This window comes from Hyalella azteca, unplaced genomic scaffold (genome assembly GCF_000764305.2).
Source record: "Hyalella azteca isolate HAZT.00-mixed unplaced genomic scaffold, Hazt_2.0.2 contig11923, whole genome shotgun sequence".
NCBI lineage: Eukaryota > Metazoa > Arthropoda > Malacostraca > Amphipoda > Hyalellidae > Hyalella > Hyalella azteca.
Genome location: NW_025941897.1, coordinates 42,968 through 61,947, shown reverse-complemented (window position 1 = coordinate 61,947; position 18,980 = coordinate 42,968). Strand labels below are relative to the sequence as shown.

The following is an 18,980-nucleotide window of genomic DNA, read 5'->3' as shown; positions in this document are numbered from 1 at the left end:
ATGTTATTGGGTGAATCATTATTATCATAAGAAGCTGTGCATTCATTTAGAATAAATATCACTGAAAGTTAACTTTTTATCTGCAAGATTTAATTATTCGATGACTTGACTAGCGTTGATAACATGCTTTCTGTATATATTGGTGTCTATCTATCGAAGGAAAATATTCCAGTCAACATCCTTGTATGTTTTTTTTTTCTTGTCATATAAATTACACATAATTATTTCACTTACCAGGCACACATCATGTAAATGAAAGTATGGAAAGTATTATCTTACGTTAACTCACACCTTTAAGTCTGTTACAAAACAGGACTATAAACCTGACAAAAAGCGGCTGAGACTAAAGCGCCGGTGTCCATAAGGTGGCTTGTTGTCCGTCAAGCTGTGCTGGCGTAGCGCTCTGATTAACATCCCGTCGAGTCCCTACAGGTAAGCAAGAAACGCGATCACGGCGATCTGGTGTGCTTTCCCCTTTCTTGTGTCCTGAAACTTTTACCCTTTCCATCGCTTGATCAATACGTATATGTTGTCTCAGTTACCATATGCTGAATAATTAGAAATATCACGAGACAAAAACATTGAGTTCAAAATGTACCCAAATGGACATCAAAGATGTGGTTTTTAAAACAGATTTGATCAAATAGCAACATTTATTTAATTCAATGTTCACTAGCCAATGTAAAATGTATAGATGTTCACATTTGTAAGTCTACCGATGCCTAATGTTTGGACTACAATTTAGAAAGTAAAGGAAAAAAACGAAATCAGGTTTTGGGAAGTCAAGTTCCTCATTGTTGGCTCATAGTCACTTATATACATTGAAATTCACCCAACTAAAATTCGCTATAACCGGAAAAAACAATGAAAATAGAATAATTCAACGCTAAATAGATGAAAATATTGAATTGACACGAGGTTGGATTTTAAAATTGTAATTTCATGCGCCTCTTTAAATCTCACAGGATTAACAATTAAGCATTTAAAATTTTTAATCAAAGTTACGAAAAAATTTTAATGTTAAGACGGAACACAACTCATAAACGATACCCACAGAAAAGATGCCCCTCGTACGAGCTTTCATTCAAGGCCACACTGAATGGGAAGATCGGCCATAAAAATTAGAAGGGGCGTCGAGAGAAGCGGCGCAGAGATACGGCGTCTTGCGGTTTATAGCTTCATCTCAGCGGCCGAGGATTGGCGAGCCGACTTTTACGAGGTGAGAAGTGCGTTTAGGAAATGAAAGATGAGAACAATTTAAAAATAAATTTAAAAAATATCGAGTAAAAAATTTTACTGCCTCATGGCAGAAGTAGAATATCTTGTCTATTTTACTCTACATGTTACTCTTGTTCTGCTTCAATGGGAATGTATAGGTAAAATTACAAATAAACTCAAGTTTGAGCTCGCATTTTTATACCAACACGCAGAGAACATATTTTATTCATTCAAAACTGTATATCAGTGATTCACATTACTTGACTACCATATTTATTGCACACGTCGAACATATGGTACACCGGACTTTACCGACTGCAGTTACATTGTTGATAAATAATCCAGCGCCAACCAGTAATTCCTTTCACGAATTCCTAGCGCATTTAGTGAACCTCATTCAGTTTTTCGTCGTTTATTCGCAAGTTCTTCGTCGTCAGCCAATACAACTTGGTTCCCAGGACACGTAATCACTTCGTCTATCAATTTCCGCTCTTTATTCATTTGGAGCGGATTGCCGGAGGATGCTTCGGTCTCGTGAGATTCCGTCCTTGCGGGGACGGGCGTTGCGTCAGGTCCTTGAGACGTCGAGACCGAGCTTCCTGGCACGCTGTACAGACGCCGTAGCATTACTCATTGTATAGAGCACTCCGATGAGTGCAAATTCAGGCAGTACAAATTCCGTAGAATATAAGCAACACCACGATTCAAGGACTAGTAAAGGAGTGTAGTAGTTATCTACAACGCTTGGGATTGCAGGCAGAGTACATTTCGTAAAATTCAAGCAGCACAATGATTTAGGGACTAGTGAAGGAGTGAGATTGAACTTGCTGACATCCAGGATACTTTACTTGTCTACTCACAAGATTCAATAAGGAAGAGTCTTAATAAAACTCAGCATTGCCACTATGGACTCATTGAAGTATGGTTAAAATTGTAAATACCGTATTCGATAAGCGAATATTGATCATTTCGCTGATTTGCAAAATGAGCAGAAATTTTCGTTAAGAAAAGCAAATTCAGCGAATGGGCATACTTTTGCGGGGCTTGAAATGTCATGAAAAAGTTTGAAGGCTGAAAACGCTGGTGTGAGCACGCACTGAAAACACGAACCATGCTGCACGATCAAGGCAATAAAATATATTGTCTAATTTTAAATACAAAAATGTAAAATAATTAAGCAAAAGAGAAATTGACGACTTGATGTGCACGAAATTTTAAAAATATATGCGTCAGAACGATAATCCATGCATCCAAAATTTCGCGAACAACGGAGTATGACAATTAATAGGCCAAAATATTTGAAATCGCGCAAAAATTGAAACGCAATCAAATGATGGAAAACAAGCGCAGGTACTTCAGCTTTGAGATTAAAGTACCGAGCGATTTGAGATGACATTGAGGCCATTCATTGTAGGCAATGATAGAAAAATGTTCCGGACGCTCTATACGTAATACGAAAAATGTTAATGCTGGGAAAAGGCCATCAGTTCGAGCATGAAAAAACATAGAGTTCTATTTGATATAGAATAAAACTACATAACAAATTTATAAGTAAGCACAATTAGACAGACAAAAATAATGTTGGTATTTGTGTCTTAATATGCTAGTAAACAGATATACGTTAAACACAAATGCTTTCCAACTTATAAAAGCATCGATAGGTAGCTACGCATGGCACCGTACATTTTAATTGTTTTTCAATATATGTTTTTAATATATGTTTAAACCTTCAACAGTAATAGGAAAAGTTTTAATGCTAATTTTCTGACAAAAAATAAAGTTCTTAAGAACGTATCTGATGGAAAATATTTTTTCTTGCAAAGTTCTATACTAGCAATTGTTTGAAAACGAACTAAAAGCAATCGTCTACAAAATCCATTGTCCTCTTTGCCCACCAAAAAATTACAGGGATGTTATTTAATATCTTCATTGCCCTATTAAAAATTAAAGAAACGTTATTCATCGTTATTCATCCCATTATAATTCAAGTTATTTACCATTATTCAGCCTTTAACAAAATTATCGGGAAATTATATTGCTCACCCCATGACAAAATTAGAGACCATTATTATTTAATTAATTAGTTAGATAAATAAATTAATTAAGAAATTAATCCATTAATTATTAATAAATTAATTGATTATTAATTAAGTAATTAATTGAAAAGTAATTAATTAATAATTTATAAATTAATTAATTAACCAAAAAAATGATCAGTTATCGGAGATAACTCACCCTGGGTGGCTGAGCGCCTCGGTGAGCGCGTCCTCGAAGGCTGCCGTGAACTGACGGGCGTCGAGTTGTGTGATGCACAGCGGGGGCGTCAGCAGCAACACGTTCTTATGTAGGCCTCCTCGTGACACTAGGAAACCTTTTCTCTCTAGCCTGTGATACAGAATTATACTAACTCGTTATTAAGTTCACACACAACAAATTTCTCATCAACATCTAGTAAAAATATAACAAGTGAAAATTCTTTAGTGTACCAAAAACCTTTCCACTGTGACCTGCAAAACAGAAATTATATTAAATTATACTTGAAGCAGTATAGAATAATGTATTTTATTCAATTTATATGTTTAATGTATCCTAATATAATATTATTGTTGATTTAAGCGTAAGTCCACACACAAAACTCATTATTAATTGGCCGTTAAAAATTTTTTTTCGGCGCGCACCAAAAACTTTTCCTTGTACTCTGCGGCTAAAAAATTACGGCTGTATCATTATAACGTCCTCCAGAAATCGTTTCCGTTCTAGCACGCGCTTAAAAGAACGTGATTGCATTATCAATGCAAGAGAAACCGCTTTCCTCAACAATACCTGGGTAAACATCGTAGCAAGTGACTTCATAAACTCCTACAAACATATTGTTGCTCTAATTCGGGGCTGACGATTGTGGTTATTTCATCCTAGCATAAAAACAACGGCTCCGAAGATCATGACAGGGAGCTAGGCACAAATTTGAGAGCAAGGACTGCAACGAAGAGCCACGTATTCAAGGGCAAAGAGATATCATGCATGGACTGAGGAGGTAACAAAACAGTAACACACAGTAAATATAGCACTTTACCCGTCTGTACTGCAGGAAAATACAACAATAACAGAGTGACGAGTTACTTAGCACACCTGGCAACAATGTTCCTGGCGAGCTGAGGGTGCGGTTGCCGCGTTTCCTTGTCGCGCACAATGACGATGCCGAGGCACAGGCCGCGTCCTCTCACCTCCCCAACGCTCTGCACGCGCTCCTGTACGCTGCGCAGCTCGCTCACCAGAAACTGCAATTACATAAAGATATTAAAGGTACTTTTATTAAAATAAAACTGCAAGGTATTAAAATGAAATATTTATAACGAATGAACTTGTTCGATTAATTGTGAGAGAATAGGTTTGATTAAGATTTTCAAGCATTCGAACAATTCTTGGGATAGCGTTGGTAGAATGGATGAGCAGCGGACACTAGAGTAGCACGAACTCTGAGAGTCGAAATATGAAACTAATGTCGGTTTTGATGGAACAAAACACTGCCTAAATTTACATGCGTATGGTTGGCATAGCAGATAATTGCTTTAGGAGGGCTCTGAATTGAGAAAAATAGAAAAAATTCAAAGAATATCAGTGAGAACTCCACTCTACTTAATTTCATATTATACCTTCAACTATGTTTTGCGAAATTTGTTCTCTTTCTTCCTTCGCTGACACTTCGGACTCTGGGTTCACCGAGAGTAGAAGTGAATTGGTCTCGGGTTGGACAAAGTAACCAAGATTACATCAACTAGAAAAATTCAGTCAAAATATTTCGTTACAATATTTCGTCACTGACTCAACGGTAGTACACTGTTAGAAAAATGACCGTTAACGGTATTACCGGCGTTTCAGTGGCCGGTCGGCACGTGAAAAGAAACACCGTTTCACCGTTTTTATTCCAATTTAACACCAGAAATCCGTAAAACATCTGATAAAAACGGTGAAACAGTTTATTTTCACGGGGCGACCGGCCACTAGGATGCCGGTGGGACCGTTTTTTCACCGTTTTTTCTAACAGTGTATTGTCGGATGAAACATGTTATAACGACGTAAGAAACATCATTAGTAGAACAGTAGGAGAAAAAATTGATGAACTTCACAGACAGATGTCATCAGAATTCCTCTCTCCACTGATACAAACCATTAATAAATGCACACCTTGCCAACGCTGCGCGCCGACGTCAACATCATCTCGCCATGAATGACTTCGAGAACAGATTTGGCGATGCAGGAAGCCACGGGGTTACCTCCGAACTGAAATAATATTATTGTACAGGTGGCTTGATGCAAATAACCTCTGAATGCCGCTAAATGCAAGGATTTTTGTACAAATTGGCTCATGAAAAAAAATGACTATGATAGAAAAAATCGGGATGATTTGAAACTGTGGATGAGATTCCTGATTTTGATTCAGAAGGTAAATTTGGTTTGAAATTACCTTGTCGACAATTATGATTGACGATTTTCTTCAAACGGGAAACTGAACCGAAACACGCAATTTGTATCAACCGCTTTAGATTATGTTTTTTTTCTATCATATCAATTCTCAATATCATTAATCGATTATATATATATTTCTCAATAATTCATCAATCATATCATCCATCAGTCAGCAGATTTTCTTACAAATACCTCAAGAAAATGTAATATGAAGAACAAACAGCTATCTTTATTTCAGTTCACAAACAGACTAAATTGATCGCTTAGGCAAGCACCCTATATAAAGCACCGATATTATTCCTCAAGCTGTATGAATAAGCCACTTCAATTGAAAAAAAAATCATACGAGGGGGCTTCAAAAAGTTCGTGGAAAAAATACAGTTTAAAATAACGGTCAAAGTCATATGGTTTATTTGTATACTTATGCTCTATCTTGGTTAAGGGGACCGCCCTAGCATACGAAAACTTCTACAGTTATTATCCGATTGTCATGAAACTTCACATACATACGTAAAATGTAGAAAAAAACATTTTGCTCCTATGAATTTTTCGAAAAATTGATTGAAAACGTGATCTCCCTTTGAGGAGCTGTCACAAAGTCATTTTTCGACGTACAGGGACGATACTTATACCGTTCGATGCGCAAGAAAACAACCTTTAAGATGAGATAAGAAACAGAAAAACTCAAAATTTTCAAATTTTAGCTAGGGCGGTCCCCTTAAGAGATTTCAGTGAACGCTGACCAGCCATCAGGTCATCTGTGCAAAATAAAAATAAGTTGGATGGGCTAAGACGGTCCTATAAGGAGCATTCCAAATTATTTCTCATCGAAAGTCGTATAGCGCAGCCTCTGTCTGTCAAGCGCCATGGGCGAGTGCCATGTAGCGGTGGATGAGTACGCGCCGACGCTGCTCTACGAGGCGTTTTTGGGCAAATTTCCTCAAAATGTCATCAAAATATAACAATAATAAACTGCTGTAATGTTTTTCTTCTTCTCGAGGAAATCAACTAACAAGATCCCCTCTGTATCCCAGAAGAAAATGGCCATAACCTTCCTTCTTGAACGCTCGAATTTGGCTTTGACGGGCAAACTTTTTCCCCTAAAGAGCCACTGCTTCGATTGAGCTTTGTCTTTGTAAGTGTACCGGTAGAGCCATGTTTCATCTCCGGTCGCAATCCGCGCAAGAAACAGTTCTGGGTTCTCATCCCACTTGTTCAACTTCCGTAGAAATATCTGCTCTTGATTCTTGCTGATCTGGGCGCAACAACCAAAGAGCACATCTAGCAAAGAGCTTAATCAGTCACAAACTGTCCAAAATAATTGTGTGTGCCAAACTCATTGAGATATTGAGGTTGTCTAATACTGATTCGGCGATTATTGGCGTATATTTTTCAATGAGACAACAAACAACATCAATGTTTTCCCAAAAAACTGATGTGCGTGGCCGGTCTCTGCAGAGGTAATCTTTGATTTTATTTCTTCCGCTTCTGAGACGACTAATCCATTTCGAGGTTGCTGATTTATTTGAAGCACTGTCACCATAAACTTGTTCCAGAGAGTCAATAATTTGGCTGCTCTTCCATCCAAGCTTCACCATGAATCTGATGATTGGCCTGGCCTCCATGTCGGCAGATGGGGTGTTGTATGAACGGTTGTTGCTTCTAAAAAAGCGCCCTGCGTTTGTAATATTAATTTAAAGTTTCATGTGAGAACACGTTATAAAACTTTGATTCAGGATCGTTCTGGTGAATTGGCATCAAATTCTTTTAATATAATTTTCAGTTATATCCATTTTCTACGAACTTTTTGAAGCCCTCTCGTACATCCATGCAAACAAAATGAGTTCAACCAACCGTCGAATAGTGTTCACCAAGACTATCAGCGACTTCTTTAGTGGTGATGGCGATGCCAAGCGGAAAACCATTGCCAATCGATTTACCGACTGTCACAATATCGGGCACGATGTCGAAATGCTGAAAATGTATGAAAATGTCGTCATTTGATTTTCGAGAAAGACAGCCTGAGATTAGTGCACTCAACAAAATAAAATAAATAGACATATAGAGCAAATAAATATACGCATAGAGAATAAAATATAGAGTAAATTTGATTTTCGAAAATGCAATTAAGGTTAAGTAAAAACCGTTCAGAAAAATTGAACGCAAGTAGAAGTCGTCATGGCGTGGAGTGCAGCTCACCTGGAAGGTCCAGTAGTGCTCGCCAGCACGCCCCATGCCGCAGCCCGTCTCATCTGCGATCACAACTCCACCTGCCTGATGCACCAGCCTGCAATCACAATCATATTAATATATATTTATATAAATATTAACATTGATCAGGGAAAACTGAAACACCAATTCCTGAAACTAGTCATCGAAAATTATGTGGGGGAATTCAAGAAAGCCAGCACATTTGTGGCATGTAACTACCGAATTCTGTACCTCGAACATCTATGCATGTTTTGACGCCAATACATCAATCGATATCAACAGCTATTACCAAAGTGGTATAAAAGCATCATGCCACACTACAAACGCAACCAATCTCGCACTCAGGGTGAACTCAGCGAGCTGTTACCTCCTTGTACGAAGGTTTTAACAATAACCTGCCCGTCGAGCACATGGGGGCGTGCTATCCTAACTCGCTTATTATTATTATTATTATTCCACTAAGAGATTGTCGTGGCGTCTCGCTCGGATCGAACTTCGAGGGCACGTTACAAGTGGCTAAAAAAGACACGAGAGGATAAAAACAGATGACGTCTATGCTAAAACAAAAGACATATGCCAAGAATGACGACGTCTATCATGGTCTATGCTAGAACAAACAACACCTATGCTAAACCAGTAATTTACATGATAGATTAGATGACGGCTAGGTCTAAGATTCAAAGGCTCTACGGAAAAGTTCTGTTTTAGGCGTCGACGAAACAACGGCAGCGAAGAAGCAGATGTCACCGATGCTGGCAGACCATTCCATGTTCTGGCCGCAGCGACCGGGAACGCTCTGTCGCCGACTGTGGACAGACGTGAGGACGGGACGACGAGGTCAGCCTGCGACGAGGAACGCAATCGCCTTCTAGAAGGCAGATCCGACAGGCGCCGCAGGCCTTCAGCGAGATAAGGTGGTGCTTAACCATGGAGGCAGCAGAACGTCAGAACAGCGACTTTAAACTGCGTGCGCTGCTGGATGCGCAGCCAGTGAAGGTCACGCAAAATCTGTGTCACGTGGTCAAATTTCCGCCGGGCACAAACGAGTCGCGCTGCAGCGTTCATTACGAATTGTAGTTTGTTAAGTGCCGTGATGGGAAGTCCGTAGAGTGTGGCATTGCCATAGTCCAGTCTGGTCAGCACAAGCGCCACCATGAGGGCCTCGAGAGACAGCGACTGACGCTACGAATTCGCCGCAGGATGCCAAAACAAGCAGCGGTTACTTTGGCAATGTAGTTGTTCATAGATAGTTCTGAGTCCAGCTGAATTCCGAGGCTGCGTACAGAGGATGCAGGTGCGGCGAACTCGTCGCCCACTCGCACAAGGTTTGCTGGAAGCTGATGTTGGCGACGAGCGGTCGCGAACCAAATAAATTCGGTTTTCGATGCATTGAGCTGGAGCCGGTTGGAACGCATCCAGTCTGAAACGGCGTCCATGCAGGCAGACATCCGGTCTTGCAGCGCTGCAGCGTCCGCCGGCGCACAGTAGCCATAGATTTTGGTGTCGTCGGCAAACATGTGCGGATTCAAGCTGTGTGAATCAATTATGTGCAACACGTCGGCAATATATAGCAGGAAGAGTATTGGGCCGAGAACCGAGCCCTGCGGTACACCGCAGGTGACCGTCGATGGTGTAGAAGAGGAGAGCCCGCGACGAACACATTGGAGTCTATTGTCGAGGTAAGACTCGAACCACCGCAGCACCGTACCGCGCAGGCCATACGATACGTCTAGCCGACGCAACAAGGTGGCGTGGTCGACCGTGTCAAATGCAGCGGAAAGATCGAGTAAAGCCAGCGCCGCAATGTTGCCACAGTCGACCGCCTGCAGAATATCCGAAAGAACCTTCAGCATTGCGGTCTCCGTCGAGTGGTGACGACGGTATGCAGACTGGAGGCGAGGCATGAGACCTGACTTATGAAGGTAGTTATTTAGCTGCCGGGCCACAACGCGCTCGAGAAGTTTCGATAAAATCGACAGGCTGGAGATGGGTCGATACGAATTTGGGTCTGAGGCGTCAAGGTCCGGCTTTTTGAGAAGCGGCGTGATGTAAGCGGATTTGCTTAAATACACATAACCGCCAATTTCTCGATAGTGATAGAAAAGCTTAGCTTGGAAAACACAGTTTCACGAGTGCGGTTAATTGGCACAAAACTCACTCAAGGACCTTCTTGTACCGCGATTTATTCGACACAAAACTCACTCAAAGACCTTCTTGAACCGCGATTTATTCGACACAAAACTCACTCAAAGACCTTCTTGCACCGCAATTTATTCGACGCAAAACTCACTCAAAGACCTTCTTGAACCGCGATTTATTCGACGCAAAACTCACTCAAAGACCTTCTTGTACCGCGATTTATTCGACACAAAAAACTCACTCAAAAGCCCTCTTGTACCGCAATTTATTCGCCACAAAACTTACTCAAAGGCCTTCTTGTACCGCGATTTATTCGACACAAAACTCACTCAAATACCATCTTGTACCGCAATTTATTCGACACAAAACTCACTCAAAGACCATCTTGTACTGCAATTTATTCGACACAAAACTCGCTCAAAGACCATCTTGTACCGCAATTTATTCGACACAAAACTCACTCAAAGACCATCTTGTACCGCAATTTATTCGACACAAAACTCACTCAAAGACCATCTTGTACTGCAATTTATTCGACACAAAACTCACTCAAAGACCTTCTTGAAGTACAGCCTGGGCGGCACCAGCGCGCCGCATGCCACAGAGATTGGCTCGCAGATGAAGGCTGCTAGCTTGCCCCCGCGCTCCTTTATATCTGTGATGGCAGCCTCCACTTCTGCTACGTACTTATTGCCTGTTTAGGTACAAATAACTCATTAAACAAACTATTTTAGTTGGTATGACATCTTTGTTAAGAGTTACTAATAGTTTTAATAGTTCATGGCAACTATGAACATAATGGAGACTCCTTGAAGATTCAACAAATCCATGCAAGTTAATTTAAAGCTATCAGCACAGCAGATGCCTATAATCTATTACAGTAAACATGAAATAAAACAGATTGACATGAATTCGAGTAATTGAAGCTCCATACTTAGATTCCTGATTTATTTCACTGGAATAGGGTGATGAAAAAATACATGATATTTATTAGAGAGAGATAGACTCAATAATACATGATAACAGGCATTACAGGCATCAGGGTCGTCGTCTCTGAAGGGTCCACCGTACAGGTCTGGGGGGTGCACTATGTGCGTCTCAGGAGACTTCTGGAGCTGCAGCAACTCCAGGGCAGGAGTGCTCAGGTCGAGAAGGTTGCTCAGGCTGCCGTGGTAAGCCCTTAAGGGAAATGGGTCAAATAGTGGATATTTTAAAGAACAAAGCGGCATATAATAAGGAGCATAAATTTAAAGCACAATATTTTAAAGACCAGAAAAGCATTTTTTACATGACATAAATTAAATGTATTAAAATGCAAACAATTATAGAAAATTTATAGCAGTGAATAAGTAAAACATGTTTTAACTCGCCACACAGTACACATATATCTATATACATGAAATATGACATTGAAGAATGTCGTATATACGATACGCTAATTAATAAATATTGTTAAATAAATAAGTCATAAACTGTGTTAGTTTTTCACCAAATGTATAGGATAGTTTCAAATGTGGTAATAAAATTTTTTATTTTGCAAAATTACCAATAATCATAACAACGTTGCTTGTCACTTGAATATTTCTTTTTTTTTTCAAATTTCAATCCCTTTATTCTTATAGAAGATTATTAATTCATAAACAAGCAATTTAACTCATTAATCACACATAGTGTTAACATTGCAAGTTTGTTGCAGAAATTATATTTAAAAAATAATAATAATCAAAAGCTTGATGTTCATCAATAAATTCAAATAGAGAAAGTAAATCATATAAAAGATCAAGTAGCATAATCGTATGTTGCCCCAGAAAAATTGATCATTAAATGCCAGCAATTGTTTCAACATGGGAATAATCGATATCAAAAATTAAAGCAAGAGTACTAAAAGCTATCAACAAAAGAAGCAATCTGCAGACAAATGTCGAAAAGATCATTGTTGTGCGCATACTTCATAAGGTTATTGATTTACTAGAATACTTTACTTACCCTTCAAACACAATGAAGTCGTCACCATTTGTGTAATTCCTGGCCAACCTAAGAGCTAAATCATTTGCTTCAGACCTGCAAGATAACAAATTAGAAAAGAATAAGTCCATGTTTTAATATAACAATATCTGTGCTACATTGAAAAAAGTTGCTAAATTAAAAACCATATATTTAAAGGCTAATACAAACTATAACAGATTTGATTTAATAAAATTAATGCAATATTATTGCTGTCAAGCTAATTGTGGATTGAAAAACATGGACTATAATTCTGATCAATTACATTTAATGTTAAGCATTATAAGACTAAAATATCTATTAATGTGCATTTCATTCAGTGGGTTTTCACAATAAAAGAACAAAGAATATGTAGGTAATTTTTTACTAGAATTTACTTTTTTCTTCACAGGCTGGACGAGTGGGTGAAGTTTAGAGCCCCAAGATTGGAGATATGAGTTACAGATTTGATCTCAGCTAGCCGTGAAAGTTATGATCAAAAGCATCAAGGTGGCCAAGTTGTAAATAATAGCAGGTCAGAGAAGTAAGTTGAATATTCAAAACTTTAGCATGCTATAGAAATTTGGAATAGTCTAGAATCATCAGCAGACAAGATTTGGTTTGATCGATGCCAGTGCGTCTAACTAGTATTACTACTAACCATGTTTCTAAATTTTAATGGCACTCTCTTCAATACACCAAGTCTTTATAAAAAAATAATTTAGCTTACCCAGAATTTATAACATATTGATGCTTTAGAGAACTGGGGAGAATAGAATGAAGAGTTTTGACCAAGTCTAGGAGAGGCTGGCTGTAGAAGCCTTGTCCAGCCAGAAGCTGCCGGAGCTGAGACTGACCAGCACTTACAATGAGCGGATGGTTATGCCCAACTGAATAGGATTAAAATTACCTTCAAAGTCTATAACTAGCAAATAAGAGATCTTTTAATAAAAAATAAACATTTTTATGAAGCACTCAAAAAATTCGTAGGTTAAAAGGTTAGCAAGTGCTTGGAATATATGATTTCTATCGATTCTTGTAGTTGAAAAAAATTTATCTTCTTAGTAATTCCTTATTTTTTCATTGTTTTTAAGCATGAGACAGACTTGATTTACTGCCAATATTATCAATTTTATCAAGGCAGATGAATTTTTACCAAACATTTAGCACAGAACTAAGACAAGATAACCATTATCTAGAGCCTCAGTGATCAAAATACATAAAAGAGAAGCCAAGTTTCTAAAAAGTTATTTTATTTTGGCCATGGAACACACAAGAAATTGTTCAATATTTTATTTCCTAAAGAATTACACTGGTCAAAGGGAAAATGGTTCTGAGATTATTTTAGGTGGGTTGGGAAGAATTTATACAGCTGATTTCAACGCTGGTTCTATTTTTTCTACAGCAAATTTAGTTTATGAAATATTTGCATTCTTTTGTAAAATATATTTATAGATAAAAAATAATGTATATTTAAAACTATTAGCACATACAGACAGTAATTTCAGTTCTTAGCAATATTTACAACCATAATTTGGATACAAACCATGAGCAGTATAGGTCACCATATCCAAATACTCTTGCCTCCCAGGAGTGTAACAATATTGCTTGTAAGCTTTACATATGGTTGGTGAGGTGCCACAGTCATCTCTCATGTCAGGATCAGAAAATCTGAAATGTCAAGTGCAATTAGATCATGTCATGCAGTTGAGACTTTTCTTGCAAACAAGTAGTAAATATTGGTTAATAATTCTTGAATTCACAATTTTTTATGACATATTACATTACATCCATTACTAAACCTACATTTTTGGTGCAGAGAAGTTTGGAGCAATGAACAGAAAGAATCAATATACATAAGAAGAATCAAAGAATCAATAATAAATAATCAAGACAATAAAGAATCAGACAATAAATCAATCTTGATCATGATAAATGCAGATAGACAACTGATATCTGGCATTTGCAATGGTCCTGCAACAGCATTCACAGTGGAAGTAAGACATGATAAATCCAAACTAAACTACTAACCATTTGTTAAGTTACAAGCAAAGATGGTAAATATCTCAAGCTTAAAAAAATCAATACTTTATCAATCATTTGACAGCAGATCAAAGGAAAATCCATTTCATTCACTTGGTTTGTCCCAAAACTGAACAACAAGTTGCACAGTGAAAAGCTGCTTACACTTTATTGAAGCTGTCCATTTTTTTAAGGTGTTTGTATAATTTACAACAGAGGAAAAGAATAAGCAGCACTCCAGAAATTTGAACCCTGAAAATTTAGAAAAGGAGGTACACATTAAAAATTCCATCTAATTCTCATATTTCTATGTTTATTATAGAGAATAGAGAAACATTTATGAAGCCTCATGCTTCAACACATTAAGTGGGACAAGACCCACTGATGGGTTGCCTAGTCTTTCTTCTGGACAAATTGTGCAAATTGTGCAAATTTGTTTTTTCAATTGCATTTGTCAACAAAATATTATGATGGCTGCATCTGGGTTCCTGTGCTTACTTTTTAACACATTTTTCTTTACTCAGCTTCGCGTTTGTTTATTGTTAACATTGATAAAAAAAATTAGCCCACTTCTGATTGCTCTAGAGATCTGAAATTTGGCATGCAGGCTATATTCGCCTAACAATTTCAGATACAATCATAAAAACTAGCAATTAGAGGCCTAAATTAGCTTAATTGAGTAAAGTATATATATATATAATATATATATAGTATGACGTGCGGGCGCTGATGTTATAGATGAGCAGGCGCTGATGCTGCGTATCATCGATACATACGTCAAGTCAAACTTAATCAAGTCTTAATCGTTTTTCTTGTGGACTAAAAAGTAGAAAATAACATATTCAAAAAAACTTTTCAAAAAACCACGTTTTTCTTGTGGACTAAAAAGTAGAAAATAAATTACCGTTGTGGCTCGCCCGGCGCCCCATAAAAAGTGGGTCGGGCTGTACGTTCACCATCAAATTTCCAAAATTCGTGTGTTGTGTGCTTTTCGCTTCAATCATAAATCTGCCCGACACACGTTTTTTGGGGCGAGCCATAACGGTAATTTATTTTCTACTTTTTAGTCCACAAGAAAAACGTGGTTTTTAAAAAGTTTTTTTTTTTAATATTTTAGACATGTGATTATGCTAAGACTTGACTCTTTGGGCCCAGGTTCTGGGCTTGTTTATGGCAGCATATGACTGGCCAGACAGACTGGCATGTATCTGTTAGGGATCTTGGGAAATGTTTCATTAGAATCATGGTCATTTTCAGAACGCTGGACAACCTTTAGAGCATCTTTATAGGAGATCCCTTGCTGAGCTTGAACTTTTTCAACTATCTGGGCCTCCTTGGTGAATTTACATTCTCCATAACTGGCCGTGTGCTTGCCACTGCAGTTACAGCAATGAGGGGCACCTTGTTTTGTGCAATCTTTGATGCTGTGGGAACCACCACACTTGACACAGTGAGGGGCACTCCTACAGCTTATGGCAGTAATGGCACTGTGACCAAATCTCTGACATTTGAAGCACTGCCAGGGTTTTGCTATGTATGGATTTACTGGAAAGCACTAGAACCCAAGTTGAATGAAAGTTGGCAGGGTGTTTGTATTAAAGGTTACTTTAAACATGGAGGAGTTGATCTTTTCTTTGCCTTTTTGAATTTCTCTGCAGAGGCACCAGGATAGCCAACCAAATCCAGAGCTTCAGCAAGTTCATCATTTGAGACATCCTCACCCATGGGACCAATGACTCCCACTGATTTGGAGTGATTGACAGGCACATGGCATTTTATGGTCCAGGAACTGAGTTGAGTGACACTTAGCAAAGCAGACATCCCAACATCAGGCTCATCTTTCAAGGTAATTACTAAAATCTCATGCCCAAGACTTTTGCTAAATTTTGCAATTCCTGCCCTGCCAGAAGGAGAGTCTGCTAAAGCTCTACTTAGAGCTAAGTTGTTTGAAGTAAACTTTTCAACTGTGCAAGCATCTGCCACTGGTTCAATGTTATTGACTCTCCCGGACCCAGTAGAATTATAGGATGGGGCAAGATTTTCTCCCTCCTTGGTAAGCTCTATGAAGTTTTTCCTGTTTTTATGGGAATTTGATCTCTGGGCAGGAGTTAAGGGGACCTGCTACCCTAAAATTTTCAATTTTGGCGTTTTTCGGTTTTTGTGCTCATCTGAAAGCTGGAATTCTTCTCTTTCCAATGGTACCACTGCCATTGCTGTACGCCAATATTTACGTTCATGACGTCTCTTTAAAGGGAAGCGGGTGGGAGAGTTCTTTAGGAAATTAGATATAAATTAATTAGCTGCTGAAATCTTTGAATATAGTTTCTACTTGAGTTGTGCTGCAGTTACATGCTTAGTCTCATCTTAAAGCTGACATTCTGAGCTTTCCAACGATACTACTGCGATCCATGTACGGCAATATTGACGCAGATGGCCGGGCTTTAATGGGGGGCGGGGGGTGGAGTTCCTTAACTAAATAGACCTAAGAAAATTACAGCGGCAAGACTACATATCTTGGTGTATCTGGCATCTGAGCTCAGTTACCCTCCTAACATTGTACGTAGAGGTGCGCTACAAGTTGCTGCTAGCATCCTTGAGTGGATTAAGCTACAGAAGCCTGTAGTTTGGTATCCATGCTACATTGAGTGCCTATTTCGAGGCGCACGGGACTTTGTCGAGCCGTCCTGAAAAGTTTGAAAACTTCAACTTATTGTCACGGAAAACCTATCTCCTCCTACAGTTTTCAAGCTACAGCAATGAGAGTTATATCATTCGATTTGTAAAGACCATATCTATTGACCTAGCCATTGCTTTTTTTTAATTTGTGCATGGTTCGTCTTATATATGGGGGAGAAGGGGGGGAGGGGGTAAAAAAAGTTAAAAAATGAGAAAAACGCGCATAAAAAAATGCTATGGGGAAAATGAAAAAAGTGATGGTAGAGTTGATAGGTATGGTCTTTACGAATCTAATGATATGTGTCTCGATATTGTCGGACGATATTTGTGGGGGGAGATAGATTTTCTATAGTACCCGTTATTTTTCCGTTTTCTATGAATATCACGTTTTCTATCACTTTTTTCGAAAAATTCATAGGGGTAAAATGTTATTATTTTTACATTTTACGTATGTATGTGAAGTTTCATGATGATAGGATAATAACTGTAGGAGTTGTAGGCTACCTCCAATTTAGGGTAGCAGGTCCCCTTAAGATCTCATCATCTAAAGTTTCTGAACTGAGTGATTTCACCTATGTCATCGTCATCATCACAAAAACCCTCAAAGTTACTGTTCCTGGGAACTGTGGAAAGGCCAGTCCCTCTACCAGCAGCAACTGATCTCCCAAAAGCTGAGTCAGGAATTGCCAAAGGCAGGGGTGGAATACATCTACTTTTTGTGAAAATTTTGCGGCCCGAGATCTCCCATTTTTAGGTAAATTTGACTGGGTGGTACAATGGTGGTTTCTTTGACCGGGTGGTAAAATCAATTTTATTTTTTGGTAAAATAACTCCAAATAACTCCAGGGTTTGGTGCATTGTAGTAGAACTCTTCTAGTTACATATGCAAATGACAAATTTGTGAGAAGTGTCATAGTTTGCAAATTGGGGGTGCCGCCCCCCAATGGGCAAAATGTGACCACCTAATGGCAGTTGTGACGGGGTAACATTGACCGGCTTGGAAATTAAGTTAAAATTACCATATATAAGACTCTGTAGAGTCTGAAACAAAGAAAAAACATTAATAGGTGTATCAAACATAAAATATGTTATATAGGTACAGGTACCTATGGTAATTTTAACTTAATTTCCAAGCCAGTCAATGTTACCCCGTCACGGCTGCCATTAGGTGGTCAAAGTTCCCCCATTGGGGGGCAACACCCCCCATTTGCAAATTATGACACTTTCCTAAAATTTGTCATTTGCATATGTAACTAGAAGAGTTCTACTACAATGCATCAAAACCTGGAGTTATTTTACCAAAAAAATAAAAAAAATTGGAGGGGGTACTCCAACAGGCTTTAAATAATAGCTCTTTTTTGTGGGTCACATTTTTAATTTTTTAACCTATTAGATATGCAAACTTTTTAAATCTTTCTATTGTGTTACGTAGCCTCAGTATTAGGCTTTTGATGGCCATTGACAAAATTTTTCTATGTCAAATAGTTTTTGAGTTTTGTGGGTTTTTGTTAAAAAAATGAAAAGTGGTCAAAGTTACCCCGCCAGTCAAAGTAACCCCATTTTACGGTATTGATTTAGAAATGTTGCGGCTCGGAAATGCGTCACGTGACGTGTGGGCGAGGGGCAAGCCCACAGTTGGCAGTTGCCGGCTGCAAAACGATAAAGAATCACGCAATGGCCAATGTAGAAGAAGAAACGTATCACTGTATCATTTGAGCTCATGTAGTTTCCACGTGTGGATGTGCAGTGATAACTCCTAATTGAGTTTCCACTACAACTAGACTCGATGCCGGTCGGCAATGCATGGTGGCTTGATACCTCTAAGTATTCTTATCATCATATACATATGGCCTTATCTATATTTTCTTTCAAACAGAACATAGATTAGTAGAAGTAGGCTAGTAGAATTATATTGTGGATGGCCTTTAACATGATTCAATTGTAAAGTTCGGAAGACTATCCCGATTCTTGTATATGATTATGCCTTATCTTACCAGCCGTATAGGCCCGTATTCTGTCCGTCCACAAAACTTGGAAGAAATAATACATGACCGGTGCTTCTTTGCTCTAATGTAGTATTGTTTCAATTTTAAGACTCTAATCTACTTCTAATTTATTTCTAGAAAATTTCATTTCTCACTTGTTTTCAATTCAATGAAAAACTATTGAATGGTTTATGCCATGTACAAATTTATTGACCAAAAATGTTCACCATCCTGAAATGAGGTTGGACTGCAAGTTTGGTAGTAGTTCAAACTTTGATG

At 38.5% G+C, this 18,980-nt stretch overlaps 1 protein-coding gene across 3 annotated transcripts; it reads right to left on the bottom strand.

Moving 5' to 3' along the window:
• Positions 1-919: 919 nt before the first annotated feature.
• Positions 920-14,293, bottom strand: LOC108678888 (5-phosphohydroxy-L-lysine phospho-lyase). Of its 3 annotated transcripts, none has more exons than XM_018167382.2 (12): positions 14,206-14,293; positions 13,565-13,689; positions 12,749-12,908; positions 12,022-12,096; positions 11,069-11,214; positions 10,585-10,729; positions 7,885-7,972; positions 7,540-7,659; positions 5,404-5,499; positions 4,348-4,496; positions 3,454-3,603; positions 920-1,825 (listed from the first exon to the last, which is right to left on the bottom strand). In XM_018167382.2, the coding sequence occupies exons 1-12, from the start codon at positions 14,223-14,225 to the stop codon at positions 1,612-1,614; spliced, it is 1,488 nt and encodes a 495-aa protein (XP_018022871.1). In that variant the 5' UTR covers positions 14,226-14,293; the 3' UTR covers positions 920-1,611. The 3 variants fall into 3 exon arrangements, with proteins under 3 accessions (XP_018022871.1, XP_018022872.1, XP_018022873.1); XM_018167383.2 differs by lacking the exon at positions 14,206-14,293 and adding an exon at positions 14,050-14,197; XM_018167384.2 differs by lacking the exon at positions 14,206-14,293 and having other exon boundaries at positions 12,749-12,870; positions 13,565-13,628.
• Positions 14,294-18,980: the final 4,687 nt, after the last annotated feature.

Excerpts from the sequence above, each read along its gene's own strand:
- LOC108678888 (XM_018167382.2), bottom strand. The coding sequence starts at position 14,225 with ATGGACAGCTTCAATAAAGT. Across the intron at positions 11,215-12,021 it reads GACTTCATTGTGTTTGAAGG|GGCTTACCACGGCAGCCTGA; the intron begins GTAAGTAAAGTA and ends ATTTCCCTTAAG. Across the intron at positions 3,604-4,347 it reads GCCAGGAACATTGTTGCCAG|GCTAGAGAGAAAAGGTTTCC; the intron begins GTGTGCTAAGTA and ends TCTGTATCACAG.